This window comes from Siphateles boraxobius, unplaced genomic scaffold (genome assembly GCF_051911475.1).
Source record: "Siphateles boraxobius isolate OS27281-9 unplaced genomic scaffold, OSU_SipBor_1 9, whole genome shotgun sequence".
NCBI lineage: Eukaryota > Metazoa > Chordata > Actinopteri > Cypriniformes > Leuciscidae > Siphateles > Siphateles boraxobius.
Genome location: NW_027509219.1, coordinates 23,435,375 through 23,451,516, shown reverse-complemented (window position 1 = coordinate 23,451,516; position 16,142 = coordinate 23,435,375). Strand labels below are relative to the sequence as shown.

The 16,142-nt window shown below is 36.3% G+C and overlaps 1 protein-coding gene across 1 annotated transcript; it reads right to left on the bottom strand.

Annotated features, from left to right (window-relative positions):
* Positions 1 to 357: 357 nt before the first annotated feature.
* On the bottom strand, positions 358 to 7,892 carry porcnl (porcupine O-acyltransferase like). The gene is made up of 13 exons (XM_077222654.1): positions 7,638 to 7,892; positions 5,732 to 5,899; positions 4,719 to 4,911; positions 4,549 to 4,592; positions 4,235 to 4,416; positions 3,619 to 3,749; positions 3,409 to 3,534; positions 3,218 to 3,318; positions 3,059 to 3,135; positions 1,688 to 1,751; positions 1,379 to 1,464; positions 1,116 to 1,226; positions 358 to 966 (listed from the first exon to the last, which is right to left on the bottom strand). Exons 2-13 carry the CDS (start codon positions 5,865 to 5,867, stop codon positions 868 to 870), a joined length of 1,350 nt encoding a protein of 449 aa, XP_077078769.1. The 5' UTR covers positions 5,868 to 5,899; positions 7,638 to 7,892; the 3' UTR covers positions 358 to 867.
* Positions 7,893 to 16,142: the final 8,250 nt, after the last annotated feature.

Here is a 16,142-nt window from a genome sequence, read left to right as displayed (position 1 = left end):
CAAGCTAGGACTTCTTGTATCATATTTTCCCTAATTGATAGATTTTAGATAGAAAATCCCCAACTAACTAAAAGTAGTACCTAACATTAACCCACCAAAACACATTTTACTGTGGTGGTGTATGACGTCACATGACACTATGGTAATGCTCTTTTTACATGTATTTTGGTAGTACATGATGTTCTTTTTTATACTTCAGAATTCCATAAAATACCATCACAGTACACCACATGGCTGCACTATCAGCACGAGTGGTGATAAGTGCCTTTGGATAAAAGTGCATTCTTGATGTCAGAGAACAAAGTGACCTAAGTGCTATTGAGTAATGCAAAAGATAAAATTCAAGAAAAATAGTAATTTGTCAAAAATTTTTTATTAGAAAATAATAAATATTATTGTCAGACCTAATCTACACCTTTAGGTAAAAATATGAAACATGTTTACCATTCTAAGACATGTACTATAAAAGTAGCTATAACATGGTCACACTCAAAGAGACTATGCTTTATTCTCTATATGAAGCCATAAAGAGACGAAAACTGGCACAAAAAAAAAATGATACAAGTAAGTAACACTTAAGATGAACTGCAAACTGATTTTTTTTTTGTTTAATCCAAAATTGTACCTAATCTAAATCTGAATAAAAAGAACAAGTATCATCATATTATGACAACATGATTCTTGTAACCATGAGTCGTAAGGCACTTTTTATGGCACTCTTCTCCATGTGAGGGACAGAAGGATGGATGTGGTAACGCTGATTGTTGAAAACGGCAGTCTATAGTTTCTCAGCAAGCATCCACCGTTATTTCATGTTCAGGTTCAGTGAATGACCCATTGATTGTTTTCAATACTATAGCATTCTCTTTAAATGAGCCAATAAAACACAAAACAGCCAAACATCACCCAATGGCTCGCCCAGTTTAGCTCCGACCACTTTTGAATGGTGTGACTGGCCATGTAACCCTGTGTGGAAACAAAATACTGCGATAAAGCAACTTTTACTAATTGCATTTGATGGATTTTTATTAGTAGTTGATTGTTTATATTAATACAAAATTGAATTAATTATTAAATTGTATAAGAAAAAATAATTAATTTAAAAAATGGCTCACCTCCTCAGCGTGCATGTTGTCCATTTCAGAGTCAAACAGTGATCCCAAGTATGTCAGGTGGAATATTGACAACGCACTGAAGAACATGTTAACACCATGTACCCACACAGTCTACAACAAGAAAAAAGAAAGAGAGATCTCAATTTAACAATTTAATAACATAACTTCATAAGGAATTGCAGTGGAAATCCATGAACTACACATTTCACAATACACAAACATTTGATCCTGGAGTGTAGGATTTGGTTAAAATAACAGATCACCTTCTTATTTTGGTGATGGCAGTCACTTGGACAGCGCTTTGACAGTATACAAGCACTGAAAATAGCTGCCAACCGCTTTCTCAGAACTACAAGAAAAACAAAAAACAAAGAGTCTGTATTTCAGTCCTGTTGCCTACTGATGACGTCACTTCAAATACAGATGAACGTCATTGTCTATTGGAATGTGTGCCATGATGACTGTATGCATTAAAATTAATATGTTAATATAATTGATTTACCGATTTTATCAAAGCTCTGATAATTTTATTGATAGCAAGAATGCACAAATGAACTAAAATTATTGTTTACCATGTTCAACGTAAGTGATGAATCCCAAAGACAGCAGCACGGCCCCTAGATGAAAGCTGAGACCCTGTCAAACAACACGTAATTAATTTATGATAGAAAATACACTACCAATCAAATTACTGCTATCAAAAGTTTGGGGCCAGAAAGATTTTTCCCTTTAAAATCTGAATACTTTTATTCAGCAAGGATGCATTAAATTGATCAAAAAGCAACTGATACCTTTATAATGTTATAAAAGATTTCTATTTCAAATAACTGCTGTTTTGTATTTTTTTAATGAATGAAATGTTCAAAGTTACCACAAAAATACATTAAGCAGGACAACGGTTTCAACATTGATAACAAAAATAAATAAATCACACCCAAATCAGCATATTAGAATGATTTCTGAAGGACATGACACTGACTGGTGTAATGGCTCCTTAAAATTCAGATTTGACATTACAATATTAAATTACATTTTAAATTGTAACAATATTTAACAATACTACCGTTTTTACTGTATTTTTGATCAAATGAATACAGCCTTGGTGAATACAAACTCATAAACTTCTTTTAAAAACATTATAAACTCTTATTAAACCCAAGTGAATTTAGTGAATATAGGATAAGTTCTGAAAATTACAATGTCTTATTTTAACCACCAGAGGGCTCCACTAAACTACAAAATTTTAAGGAAGCATCCCTGTCACTGATATAGGGCCGGTTGATAACTGTCCTGTGAAGCCCTAAAAGAATTAAATAAAAATCACCAATGTTAAATGTGTTTTAAGTGTTTTAATTTCATGCTTTTTACAGAATTATCCACCAAATTGGACCCGCCCCCATCCCTACAATCAAACATCCTTTCTCCAAAACCCAGATTAATAGTCAGCAAAACCAAACAGATTCACATTCACACTGTGTTTTTGATTGGCTAAAAAAATTACATTTTACACTTACAGAGACATTCTGATACATGCACATCTAATAATTCTTATAGCTTTTATTCTTATATAGCTTATTTACATTCCTAAAGGTCAAACTGGTATTACAGCATGAATGACTTTATCTTAGCTACACAGTGAGTAGATACCTAACATGCACAACTACAACAGCTCACTAAGGTGACAAGGAATAAGCTGCCAGGATAGGCAGCTGTGATTGAATTATCTATCCACAACAGCTGTAGACAGCAGTTTAAATCTGGGTCATGGTGTTCAGAGATAACAAACCATCTTTATCCAAGCTGTCATGTTAGAGGGAAACTGTTTTCTGGATCAGGAACTGTTTTATTCTTATACAAACTCAAATCTGTTTAAACAGATGGAACCTGATTCAGTGCCAACAAACCTCCCCTGTGTAAATGAGAGAGCTGAAAATCATACTTACATGTAACAATGCACTGGCGGTGTAGGTCACCAAGATGGCAGGAAAGGTGCCAAGTTTGAGTGCATTTTTAAAGACGTCTGTGTGGTAAAATGTACAGAGAACATTAATATATAGCATATGAATCAGTAATATATCACAAACCTGGATAAATATACATACATGCATTAAGCCACTTGGACATGGGCAGATTCCAAGAGGTAACAACTTCCACCATAGACCTCGGCAATTCCACATTAATAGGTTTAGCTACCGTAATATCCCTTTGAATTAACAAGATGTCACATTAGGTCTCAATAATTCTTATTTTACAAAGAAAGAGAAAAAAAGAGAGAAAAAGCATGAGTACATGCCATTTTAGGTGGTCTTTGTGCTCAGAGAATCCAGCTCCAGCCATCACAGTGGTTGTTTCGCTCAAGTAGCTGACAAAATAATTGCTGAAGTGGAAGGACACTGCATTTTCATAAGCGTGAAGCCACCTGAGGACAAAAGACCAATAAAAACAATATTAAACAGACAATTTCATTTCCTCTGAATATGGTAGGGAGGGAAGAGCAGCTCACCTACGAGGAAGTCCATCTCCGTAGATGGGAATGAAGTAAGGAAAGAGATAAGGAGCAATACAGTTGGAAATAACCAGGCAGATCTGACTCCTCAGAAAGCTCAGAGCAATCTTTCCGAACCAGCCAACGCTCTGCAGGAGACAGTTAGATAGTTACTGAATAACAAGCTCTTTGGCCATTTCTCCAGTCTTCAGTGTCACATGATCCCTCAGAATTAATTTTAATATGCTGATTTGGTGCTCAAGAAACATATTATCTGTTGAAAACAGTTCTGCTGGTTGAAATTGTGAATTTTCCGGATTCTTTATTTAATAGAAAGTAAAAAAAATAAAAATAAAAGCATTTATTTGAAATACATGTTTTTTGTGACTATGTAAATGTCTTTACTGTAATTTTTGATTAATTTAATCATCCTTGCTGAAAATGAGCATTCATTTATTTAAAAAAAAACATCTGACCCCTGTTTACACACAAATAAATGTTCACATTAATATATGCGAAAGGAGATAATAAAAGAGGAACTAAAATAGACGGTAAAAATAAGTGAGCTCACGGAAATAAAATAATATAAAAATAATAAAATAATTCTAATAAATACAAAAATACGCTCATTTACCATTTTTTGTCCATTAATTGCATCCGTGTAGCGGGTGAAACTGATCCATGGGCCAAAGATGACGGTTCCAGGAAAGTAGAGGTATCCCATGAACTCCAGTGGGGACGGAAAGGAAGACACAGCGCCTCGATCAAGGTCAAAGGCCAGAGAGATGGCCTTCATGGCCACCACCATCTGAGAGCCTGGACGCAACCAAAACACTCAGTACGGGATGTGATGCGATGGTGAAAGACATTTGAGGAAAATAACATGCGTATGAAAAAAATTAGCTTGAGTAAAATATGCAGATTAATAATGATTCAATAAAGACACACCTCTCATCTTATGCCAGGTTGCTGCATCTATCATATGAAGCTCCCTATAATGAAAATGAACAAAATATGTGACCACTCGTGATCAAATACTAGCTGCGTCTAGTTTTTCCAATTTGAGCCAGGCAGTTTTCTGTGTTCATTAAGCCCTAGCTATGCAGTGGATGACAGACCCCATCAGCATGTAGATGAGGATGACGACAGAGAGGAAGACCCCTCGGCTGCTGGAGTTTATGCTGAGGAGCAGGATGAGGTAGCAGAGGAGACTCAGGATAATAACCCACATGGTGTGCAGCTCAAAGAACACGTACAGCACATACAGACCGCCTGCCAGCGAGCTCAGATGCTTCACATGACACGAGACACCTGTCAAACACAGACACGCCATTAGCCTGGCGCATCAAGACTCAACAGATGGGCCGATTCATTAACATGAGTTCGATATAACAAGATCAAGTGTGGAAATTTGTGCTACAATTAGGGCTGCACAATGTTGGAAAAACTGACATTTTGTTTATCTGCAATATATATTGTGATATAAAATAATACAGGAATATTCACTAGATGACTTGAATAGCCACTGATAATAAAAACCAGAAAAATTACTTTTTACTCGGAAGACTTTTTTAATGGCACCTTTTTTTTTAGCACCGAACGATTTAGGAAAAGCTCCACTGTAATAAAAATATAATTTTAAGTTGTAAATAAAACAAAGAAAACACTCTTTCTGTAATTATTTGTGAAATCTACTAGCAATTTCTAAGCGAAAATGTCTAGTATATCTTACATTTATTATTTATTGTGGTCATTATTAAATAAAACTGTAAAATAAAATTATTTTATTTTACTATAAAATTACAATACCGATATTTACGCCTCAATGCTGTATCGTGAACTATATGCGTGTAAATTATGAGCTTTACTCTGACATAAGTAGCACACATATATTTATTTGATTAAATCACAATCTGTTCAATTTGACAATCGCACAAAGCCATAATATGATATTGATTTTATTTCGATTTATTGTGCAGTCCTATCTACAATTCATTTTGCTGTGAAACGGATGACAAAAAGCACTGAAGTTAGCCATACAAGAACCACCTAGGCCATGCTCCCATCCTTTGGGGTAAGACTAACAATCTCGCAGGTGTTTGAGGCCTGGGGTTGTGCACGATGGACTCACCTAGTCTACAGATGACCCGACACAGCAGGCAGAGGAGCAGAAGCTGCCAGACCTGCTCTAAACCCTGCTGGGCCGTGGGCAGCACACAGCCCTCTGCCAGAGCCTGCAGAAACTCCACACGTCCATAGGAATCCATAGTAATGTCCCTAGAAAACTGTTACACAAAGACTGGGGCAAGACAGGAGAAACAGAGCATTATTCCTTTGTATGGTTATTAGATAGATTTATCGTAGTGCTCAACAAGGGCTATAGTGTGAGACAATTTCAGGCCAGTTAATGGAAAAGTCAGCTATTTGCCCAGTGCTGTATTGTCATTAGATCTTACATGTGTTTATCTTGTGCCTTTCATAAATTTGCAAGGAATACATTAGGTTTTCAATGACGCATTGACCTTTTTTGTTGCAAATGTGCTGATTTAAATGTGTCAACAATGCAACGTTATCTAGCTCATCTATCAGTAATATTCTGCATCATTGACACTGTTGGCTAGCAAAGATGTGTTTATGAATTATAACTGTAATTGAGTTTTTATAAACAATATATATATATATATATATATATATATAATATAATATAATAATAAATATAAAAAATTTATGTATTAAATTTTGGAGGTGGGCGCTTATAAGCTCTTTGCTTCGGTCCACACCTTTTGAGCAGAATGGTTACTGCTCAAATAAATAAATAAATAAATAAATATACATATAAACATACATATATATGGCATTGTTAAATACTAAGTCTACAAATAATATCCAGACACATCTTTGCAATGTGTGTGTGTGGGGTTCAGGTATAGCTTACTTTATGGGGACAAAATGTCCCCACAAAGATGACATTTTTTGTTCCCCATGCCATGAGGACAGCAGCTTATAAATCATACTAAATTATGTTTTTTGAAAACGTAAAAATGCTGAAAGTTTTCTGTGATGGTTAAGGTTAAGGGTAGGGTTCATGTAAAAGGATAGAATAAACAGTTTGTACAGTATAAAAATCTTTATGTCTATGGAATGTCCCCATAAAACATGAACACACATAAATACTTTGCTAAAAATAAGATTTATAATTTCTCTGTGGTGGGACCAGTGAAAATATTTGCATTCTGTGGGTTAGAATAGGTTAAAAAGTATAAACCAGTCACTGCTGTTTAGATTGTTTTCAAGCAAAAGTGTGTTCTTGAATATCTATCTATCATGAAATGAATTATTATTTTAATTATGAATTTATTATTGAATATTGTTATATTGCAATATCATTTTTTTATTTATTATTTGTAATATATTTTATTATTTAGCTTATAAGCTAATACAAATAAAAAAAATACAGAGCTAAAAGATAAAAAAAAATATATGATTTTTATGGATGGGGTTAATGAAAATGCTGGCAGGGCAGGTAAATATCTGAACTACAGGCCCATCCAGGGAAGCAGGGGGGAAATCCTTGTAGCAAAACCTTGTTGTTGAGCCCTGCTTTATGTAGTCCAGGACTGACAGGGAAAGAGCATTTCTGGAATGACAATTCCTGCATGATAACTGGGCCAGTCTGTGTTCATATAACCGTTTCACATTCCCTCTATTCCTAAACAGAGGTTGTTATATAATGCAGCTGTATGTTGATGAGGCGAGTTTTAGACCTACAACATCACTGACTATCTGAGATTCATTGAATTTGCATGTCATTTAGAAGTAGTTAAGTGTTATCATATAGGAACGGTGTTTTGTTTCAGTCCCTCCCTGTACACAGATATGCTACCTTTTACATCTTGTAAATCAAAATTATAATTAATCGAGATTCATGAACTTGCAACCGAGTTTAAAGAGTTTTCGCGCCGACATGTAACCCAACAAAATAGCTAGACTGTGAACGAAGAGCTCGGCGCACTGCTGCACTTCCACGCGATTCTTACCGATCTCAAGAAGCACAGAAGTATCCTGCCCTACAACCTCACACCCGGAAGTAGGACGCGGGTTTTTCCAGTGGAATGTGTCGTCCAGCTTATCCAGGTGTCTTTTCCATTCCGTTAGCACGATCATAAACATCTGTGAGACTCAGTGCAGAGACGCAGCCGCCGTCGTGGTAATGAACACACCGGAGTTCAACCAAACTTGACTCCCGCGTGCTGCTTCTGCGTGCACCCACTGTTCACTTCCTCCGCAGAGCCGGTGGAGGTGCTGGAGTGCCTGGGATTTATTTATTATGGAAATGATGATGGATGCGATGCATTTTCTGCTTTCCTTTGGATTCATTTATCATTTAAAAATAATTGTAAGGTCTTGATTCAAATCGCGCTTATCTGTTTCCACCCGGTATTCCTCTCCTTGTTTCTAAAGATTCTGTTGAAATGACTCAGGACAGGAGAAATTTAATTTATTATTATCTGATGAAATTGAATTGCAAATTAGTTTATGTGCCTTATCGGGGAAACTGGGGCTGTTTGTCACTCGGGGAAAGCTTTGTCAAAAGTCAAAAGTCCAAATGCATAATCTTGTTTTCTCTATCAGTAGCCTTCGTTGGTTTCACCCTCACCACCTAATTCAAAAACTAGTTCTAAAATAATTATTTTCAAATTATAAATGAACTAAAATTCCAATAGAAACACATTTTTACTAGCTATTTACCCAGATAGCACACATGGGGCCTACAAGATGTCTGTTAAAGATCACTTAATCTGGAAAGCATCTGTTGTGTACAAACATCTTAGCGACGTCTTAAGATGCCAGTTTGTCATACATTCTAAATCATAAACATCTTAAAGACATTCTCTAAATGTCTATTTAACGTCTGACAGGAAACCTCCTAGAGACCTCTTCCAGACGTAAACACACACATAAAATAGACATCGCTGAGATTTAGCATATGTGTGAATATCATATTAATATTCTTCATAAATAGAGAGAACAAAAAATCAAAATTATTATTTCAGAACTAGTTTCGGCATGACTTATGTCAGTTTCCAATACATTGTGACAACTTACCACATGCATGTATGGAGACTCACAAAAATAATTTCTTCTCTTAATTGGAAGTCAAGACCTCAATTGACCTTGAAAAAATACATCTCCATTCCGAAGTTGTCTAAGCAAAAAAAATATACGTTTTAACAGTGGTTTCGCAGTTATATTAGTACGAGCTGGTATTTTCACTTATAAGCGATAATTAGGCGCTCGCGAACAGAAATCATATGTTCGCCTGATGATGTAACCATAGCAACAGTAGGCTCATGCAGTACACATAACACATTATCTGTAATTTTATTATAAATTTATAAACCACAAGTGTATCTCAAAAACGTTAGTTTAATTCGCGCAACATGTAAAAACAAACAAGCTAGCCTAAAGCAATAAACATAAATAATATTTAATAGCATTATATAAATAAACATAATGTACAAAACATAATAATATTTCTGTTCAGTCACGCACCATGTAATTAATTTGGAAAAGAAATAGCTTTGATGAATTAGCCTAATGTCACCCACTCATTTTGACGATTTTTTAATGCTGTTTTGACCGGATGCATCTCCTGATTTAGGGATGCTCTCATCCAGCTACAAGTGAGACACAGGGACATCATGACACTTGTTTCCATGGTAATTGTTCATATGACACTGGACAAGCTCAGTCTAAATTTAGTTCCTATATGCAAGACTGCTGTCTCTCATTTCCTGGAAACCTTTTGTAAATGTAAAGATCATTAGCTGTAGCCTACTGTCAGTTGAACGTAGAGACATAAATACAAATATTTATATTATTTTGATTTTGAAAATAATCAGCTTGGTGGTTAGATGAAAGTCACGTTGGAATAAAACATTTCAGCTGATTTAAGCCACATTTGCGAGATACGAGAAGGTGCATTTCACAGAATTTCAGGGGAAAAAACTCCATAAAGGCTGAGTAACGCCCTATAATCTATTTATTATTCTGTCAAATGAAAAACAAAACAAAAAACAGAAGAAGAAGAAAAAACAGTCAAAACCAAGATGCACAAAATTATGAAGCCATTAGACATCTACGGTCTTCCGGCTGAGAAAGTGTAGTTACAGCTGCTGTGCGCTGGATGTCGCTGTTGCTCACATGGCAAGAAAGCTTAAAGTCTGCATGAAATTAACTAACCCAATCTGTTGTCTAAATGCATGTTATAGATCTTATTGTGAAGAATTCATCCACGTATGTGTTTATTTTCCTTTCTTTTCTTTGACCTCGTAATTATTTGTCAATATGTCATAACTTTGATGCCTTCAATATATGAACCAAACCCACTGTCATCCATTTTCAGAGTATGCTACCATGTGAAGTTGTTTGCGTCCAAAAGTTGAAAAATGTATTCCAAGGAAGGCACATCTGAATCCAATGTTAGCTTCCCTTCCTGTCTCCTGAGATACCTTCATCTGATGGATTTTTGAAGGAAGTATGAATCCTTCGCTGCCTTTTATATCCCACAATCCTGTGCCTTCCATTCAGTGACAGTTGAGCTAAAAATAACGATGGTGTCTGAGAGTTGTGGTTGGTGGTCAGTTTGTGTGTAAATGTGCATTTTTGACCAACATTTTCCACTTCTGATGTCCTTTTTAGTGAGAAATTACTATTGTAGTAATTAAATATTTGCTAGACGCCTCATTATTTTGAAGTGGAAACATGTTTAACCCCATTATCTTAGATATGTGGATTAGAGAGTTGTTTATAAAGCTTGAGAAACCCAGATTTTCACTCACAAGCTCCTTAAAGACCCTTTGATAAGGTCCCTTTTCGGAAAATGTACTGATGGAGTTAAACTGAGCACTGTTTACTTTAAATTTTTTATTATTTAAATTAATTTGATTAGATTTATATTACAGTTAGACTTTGTATGTTATTTTATTGCCTGGTATTTTATTTTACTGCTTTTGTATTTAGTTGTGGTTAAAGGTAGAGTAGGCAATTTTTTTTTTTATAAACACGTTTTGTTAATCTGGTTGAAACTCTCTTTAACATCCTGCCGTGAGAGCGATTAGAAAGCAGACGGCTCCGTATACTTTTGAATATCGCTCTCTCGATGCTTTGATGTCATACACCGATCTGTCTGCGAACATAGACTTCTCTCTGGTGATGTGTGAAGGACTTCTCCAGCATTTAGTCTACTTTAACCACACCTCTCAAACTCCACTTTTGTGTCCAACGCCCAAATCTTAAAATCCAATCAACAACAGATGCATAGAACCAAGTTCTAAAATTTTTTCTTTTCCGAAAATCTGTCACACTCAAAAATGTATACGTCACAATAATAAAAAAAAGATCTGCCACTGCTATTTCATCACAATTTTAATTTCTGCCTGCATGCCTGGACCAACTCTTATCTCGCAGCATGCCGATCTATACACCTGGGGATTTGAGCAAGGTTCATTCCCAGCAGCCAAACCCATGCAAACTGCTTTTACCCTTCCCCCACTATGACCCATATGAGACAGGTACAGGCCTTGATGAATTAGGTCCTGAATCGCAACTCCAGAGTAAGCCTCGGCAGTCTGGAATGTGTGCAAGAGCAGCGACGTGACTGACATACATCAGCCAAGGAGGGTGAAAAATTAATTACAAACCAATGTGTTCGCCACATACAGATGTGAGATGGGAAGGTATTGGGCATGCTGGGTAATTAAATGAACTGCGCTGTGCTGTCCTTGGAGGGAGGACGTGGGTTTCAGCCCTGGGGGTGGCCGACAGAGTTCTGCTTATTGCCTCTCTGCCCCCCAGAGAAACGAGAGGTGCCCTTATTTACGAGCAGTTTGGCTCAATAATAGAGGAGCAGTGGAATTGATCATATCTGTCTGGGTCAAAAGGTCTAAGTTGATTTGAGATGTAGCACACAAGTGAATCGACTTTACTTGATAATAATGTGAAGCTGTATAATGCAGAACAGAAACTAAACAGATGAAATCTGATTAATTAAAACCAAAATCTTCATTGCAAACTTACCTTAAAGTTGTATATAATTGGTCAAAGCATCATCCACAGGGGGACAAAACACTTTACGGATCAATCTGTCCCTTAAGAATATTAGGTTGAGCCACAAACCACAATTACACATTTGCTTCCTCCTCCCCCATTCTCCTCCATCCTCCCCCAATCCATTCTCCATCTTGTCCATTCCACATACCTCCAGGCTCCTTACATGTATCCCATCCCCCCAAAAGCGTTGAGAGGAACAGATATTTTATGTAATGCAATGTGATTGTGTTGTGAATGTGCAGATGAAGGAACATCTGATCAATATACAAACATCAGGTTTAAAATAATATCTGATAGTTGAATAACTCTATATGGAATAATGTCTGTTGCAGGTTGTGACATGCTAAAGATCCTCTTCCTCATCGAATGACCTCTCCCTCGGATATAAATCTTCAGATGAGTTCTGCCACAGCCTTGCGTTACATCTGCGCCTCCATCTTTCATAGTGTTCGGAGAGACGTAGCAAGAAATATTTACATGAGCACAAAATTCTGATGAATTGTGAGCAAATTTATCTCTATATCACTTGTTTCCAAAGCATTTAAATCGTTTAAGATCAGTAAGGTCTTTCAGTTTTAGAATCATTTTGAGCTGTGGGCTATCTAATTAAGAGATTTGTTTAAGCTGCGTAACTATGAATTGAATGTGAAATCCAATCTATTTCACTTTTTGCTTTGCTGGCTAAATTTATTGCAACTTAAATTCTTGCATGTTAACTGGTGTGTGCTTGCATGAGATCTATCCTCAGGCTATTTTCTGGAGAATATCCTCCCCCTCCGAGATAGAGAAAGGCTGAGTTTTCATTAAGATTGTTGTAGAATTTTCTTCACAACAGGGCTCCATATTTTCTCATTGCTGGAAGCATAATGAATTTACATGATATTTGAATGAGTTAATTTTCTCAGCAACACGTCCCATGGGTTTCAGGGGGACCCTGTGGATTCATATTTGACAACTGTATATTCCATTGCAACTTTTCATTAAGGACGTTGAGTTATGAACCTTAAAATTCATGAGAATTTATTTTATTAAAACATTTTGTTCATAAGATACACTACCGTCCAAAAAGTTTGTGGTCAGTAAATTGTTTTGACAGAGATTTACAGTAAAGACATTAATGATGTTACAAAAGATTTCTATTTTAAATAAATGCTGTTCTTTGTAAACATTTTTATCGCCGTTTCCTTTAAAACATTGGGCAGCACAACTGATTTCAACACTTATAATCAGAAACGTTTCTTGAGCACCAAAGCAGCATATTAGAATGATTTCTGAAGGATCATGTGACAGTAAAGTGCTGAAAATTCAGAGTAAATTACATTTTAAAATGTATAAAAATGTAATGACGTTAAACTGACGTTCCTGTTTTTACAGTCTTTTTAATAAAATAAATGCAATGTAAATACAATTGGCATTTCAATAGCCAAAAATATTCAATAATAATAATGTACTGTCTAGGTGAAGGATTAGTTCAATCAAAATGAAAAGGTCTCTCATGTCATTAGAAACAAATATTTTGTTTGCTTTAAAAAAAGTGTAATACTTTTATGGTGCCTTTCTGACACGTAAAAGCCTCAGTTACCAAAGAATGAACAGTACAGTTCAGAAATAAAGCGTTATATGGGTTTTAAAAAACATGAGAATGAGAGTGAGCACACAATGGCAGAATTTTCATTTCTGCCTGAACTATCCCTTTAATTATAGAGACAGAAACAGGTGCCTTCCCATCCTGGAGGCAGTAATCCATAACGCTACACTCCTGAAGTGTGTAATTTCTCCTCATCCGCTGCAGATCCAACGCTAACCTCTTGTCTCTCAGACTTCAATAACTGCTACTGTAGCATCTCTGTATTATTCTCTCTCTTGCTCTTCTGAAAGCACTGCGCTCGTTTGGCTTCTATAATTGCTTGTCAAATCCCTCACTATCTGCAGTCCTGTAAGATGTCGTTTATGGAGGTTCCCTGTGGTATACATCCACTCTCTTCTTTCTGCCTCTGTGCTTCCTTTTATTTAAGGCTTTCAGGTCTGCGAGATGAAGCAGTATTTCCAAATTGCTTAGGTATAAATAAATGGGAAAACGGATCTCCCTAACACGGTTCTTCAGGAACCAGCTAAATATCAGAGCAAACTAGCGGTTGAATTCAAAAGCATCATGTTAGCTGTCACCTTTTTACAACAGTTTACAGCAGGCTCTTCTCCAGAGAATTCACAAAGCTGACTGTTTTATTCATGACGTTGAGATCAAAACATACATATACAGTGAAAGGCAACCACAAAGACACCAGAAGGTCTCAGTAGGTCAACAAACAAACAGAATAGTTACTGAGGCAGAAAGAAGGAGAAAGCATCAGTAACAGATATGAAATTGTTTTTCTTTCTCTCCTCGCAGAGGTATAATATAAGTAATGAGCATATTGTAAAAATTCATGTTGCACTTTCATTCCCTCCAGTTATTCACTCACTCTCTCTCTCTCTTTATGTAGTATAATGCATGCTAATGGCGTGAGATCAGCCCATTACATGTTATTCAAGGTGCAGAAAGAACTCCTGGTAAGTCACAGGCCATGTGATTGCGGTTGGCGTTAGGATACAGAACGCATACACAATGGCCAGCTTTCCTCTGAATGTGCATCTCCCCTTCTCCCTCGCTACCTTTGATATTCGGCTGTTCATGTCCTTCACAAGCAGTCATATAAATTAGATTTCATTGGATGAAAATAGAAAATATATTGCATATCAAATTTGGAATCACTGTAGACTAACCTCTGTCACTCTATTTCTCTTTATCTCCCCCTTCTGTGTTGTTTTCTGCTCTCTTTATCTTGCTTTCTGACATATTTTATGCTTTGTCTTTACGCTTTTCAATTGAATTGTTATACTATTAAATTTGAGTTTATGGAATTAAATGCAATAATAACTGTTAACTCAAGAAATACTTCAAAACATTACCAGTAGCCACGTTTCCATTACAGATTTGAGCGAAATTACGGCGTTTCCATTAACCGATGTTATGCGACTAAAACTTAATTTTTTCCTCTTGCGATAAGTAATTCGAAATATCGGTAGGTTTTTGAATATGGGTAGGTTTACGTATATCTCAGCCACTGCACTAGCAATTATTTTTAATCGAAGGAAACATAGGCGTGTTATCAAAGCTTTAATGGCAAATAAGGCCCCTTACACTTGGGAGCGGCACATATGAGGTGTTTCTCCTTCCTATCTGCTTCAGGGTCTTGATAAATTGTGGCATCTCTTTGTTGTTTAGAATCAAGTATTCCCGTAATACTATTGTCTTTTATGAGTTTAATGAAGAACTCCGTCTCGTCTTCTGTACAAACATACCGCGTCATCTACGTCAGGTGACTTGTTAATACACAAAAACAGTTTCTGAGCGTGGTTAGAATTTTTTTCTTTTTTGTTTTTTGCAAAATCGCGAAATTGACGTGTTTCCATTGGGTATATTTTCAATTCGCTATTTGAAGAGTAATGGAAACACGGCTAGTGAGAGGTGTGTTTCCATGTAAACTGATAACATGCTGTCAGTCAACAGCATGTTATTTAGTTTAGTGTCAAAGGGCATTTCAATGTGCAGTGGAGTGTATTAAAATAAACCTAGTTGTCAGAGTTTCAAAGATGAAATGGACAGATCTATCCTGAGTCAACAAAAGTAATCGCTGCTGCCTAGTTGTCTTCAAGACATGTAAGTGTAGTCTAGGAGAAAGAGAGAGAACAGATGCGGACTATGACAGAAAAGGGGAATTTTCTTTCTGCTTTTTGTTCTTTATGCACATATTTAATGGCACATGATATATGCATCATTACAAACCAGACGCTTCATTATAAATAATAAAAAGAGAGAGACATGAACTACATGAGACTGTGATACTGAAGTAAATGAGAACATCACACAAGTGTTTTGTACGTGGTTAATATGATTTAGTGTGGTAATCCCTGTTCTCTAAATAAATCAGGACCTCACAAAATCAAATAAAGTCTTTTAAAAGGCAGCTCTGGTTTTGCATGACTACCCATGGTGCAGTGAGGAGTCAGAGGGACATTGAGAGATAACAGGTTATCAGCAATACACACAGGGCCCACATCACACCTAATAACTTAACTCGTAACAGCTTCCCCAGAACACACCACTGGTGCTCAGCACAGCTAGGTCAATAATGACTCCCCTTAGTAGCATCAGACACTGAAAGCTACATCATTTCACCTTGTGCTTGTTAAACATTGCTCTGTGATCGCTTAGTGTAAATGATAAAACAAAGAGCTCCAGTCCTAGAGGCTGATTGGTCAATGCAGCGCTTCAAAATACACAATATTAGCATGTATGATGCCAAACATCTGTTTACCTAGAACCTGTGTATATCAATCGTCAGCACCCATAGACAAAATGTTGTTACTGTTGACAAATCAGGGACTAT

Coding starts and splice junctions, on each gene's coding strand:
- porcnl (XM_077222654.1), bottom strand. CDS start 5,867: ATGGATTCCTATGGACGTGTGGAGTTTCTGCAGGCTCTGGCAGAGGGC. Junction 3,136..3,217: donor GTCCAAGTGGCTTAATGCAT/GTATGTATATTT, acceptor TTTACCACACAG/ACGTCTTTAAAAATGCACTC. Junction 1,752..3,058: donor CCGCCAGTGCATTGTTACAT/GTAAGTATGATT, acceptor GTTGTTTGACAG/GGTCTCAGCTTTCATCTAGG.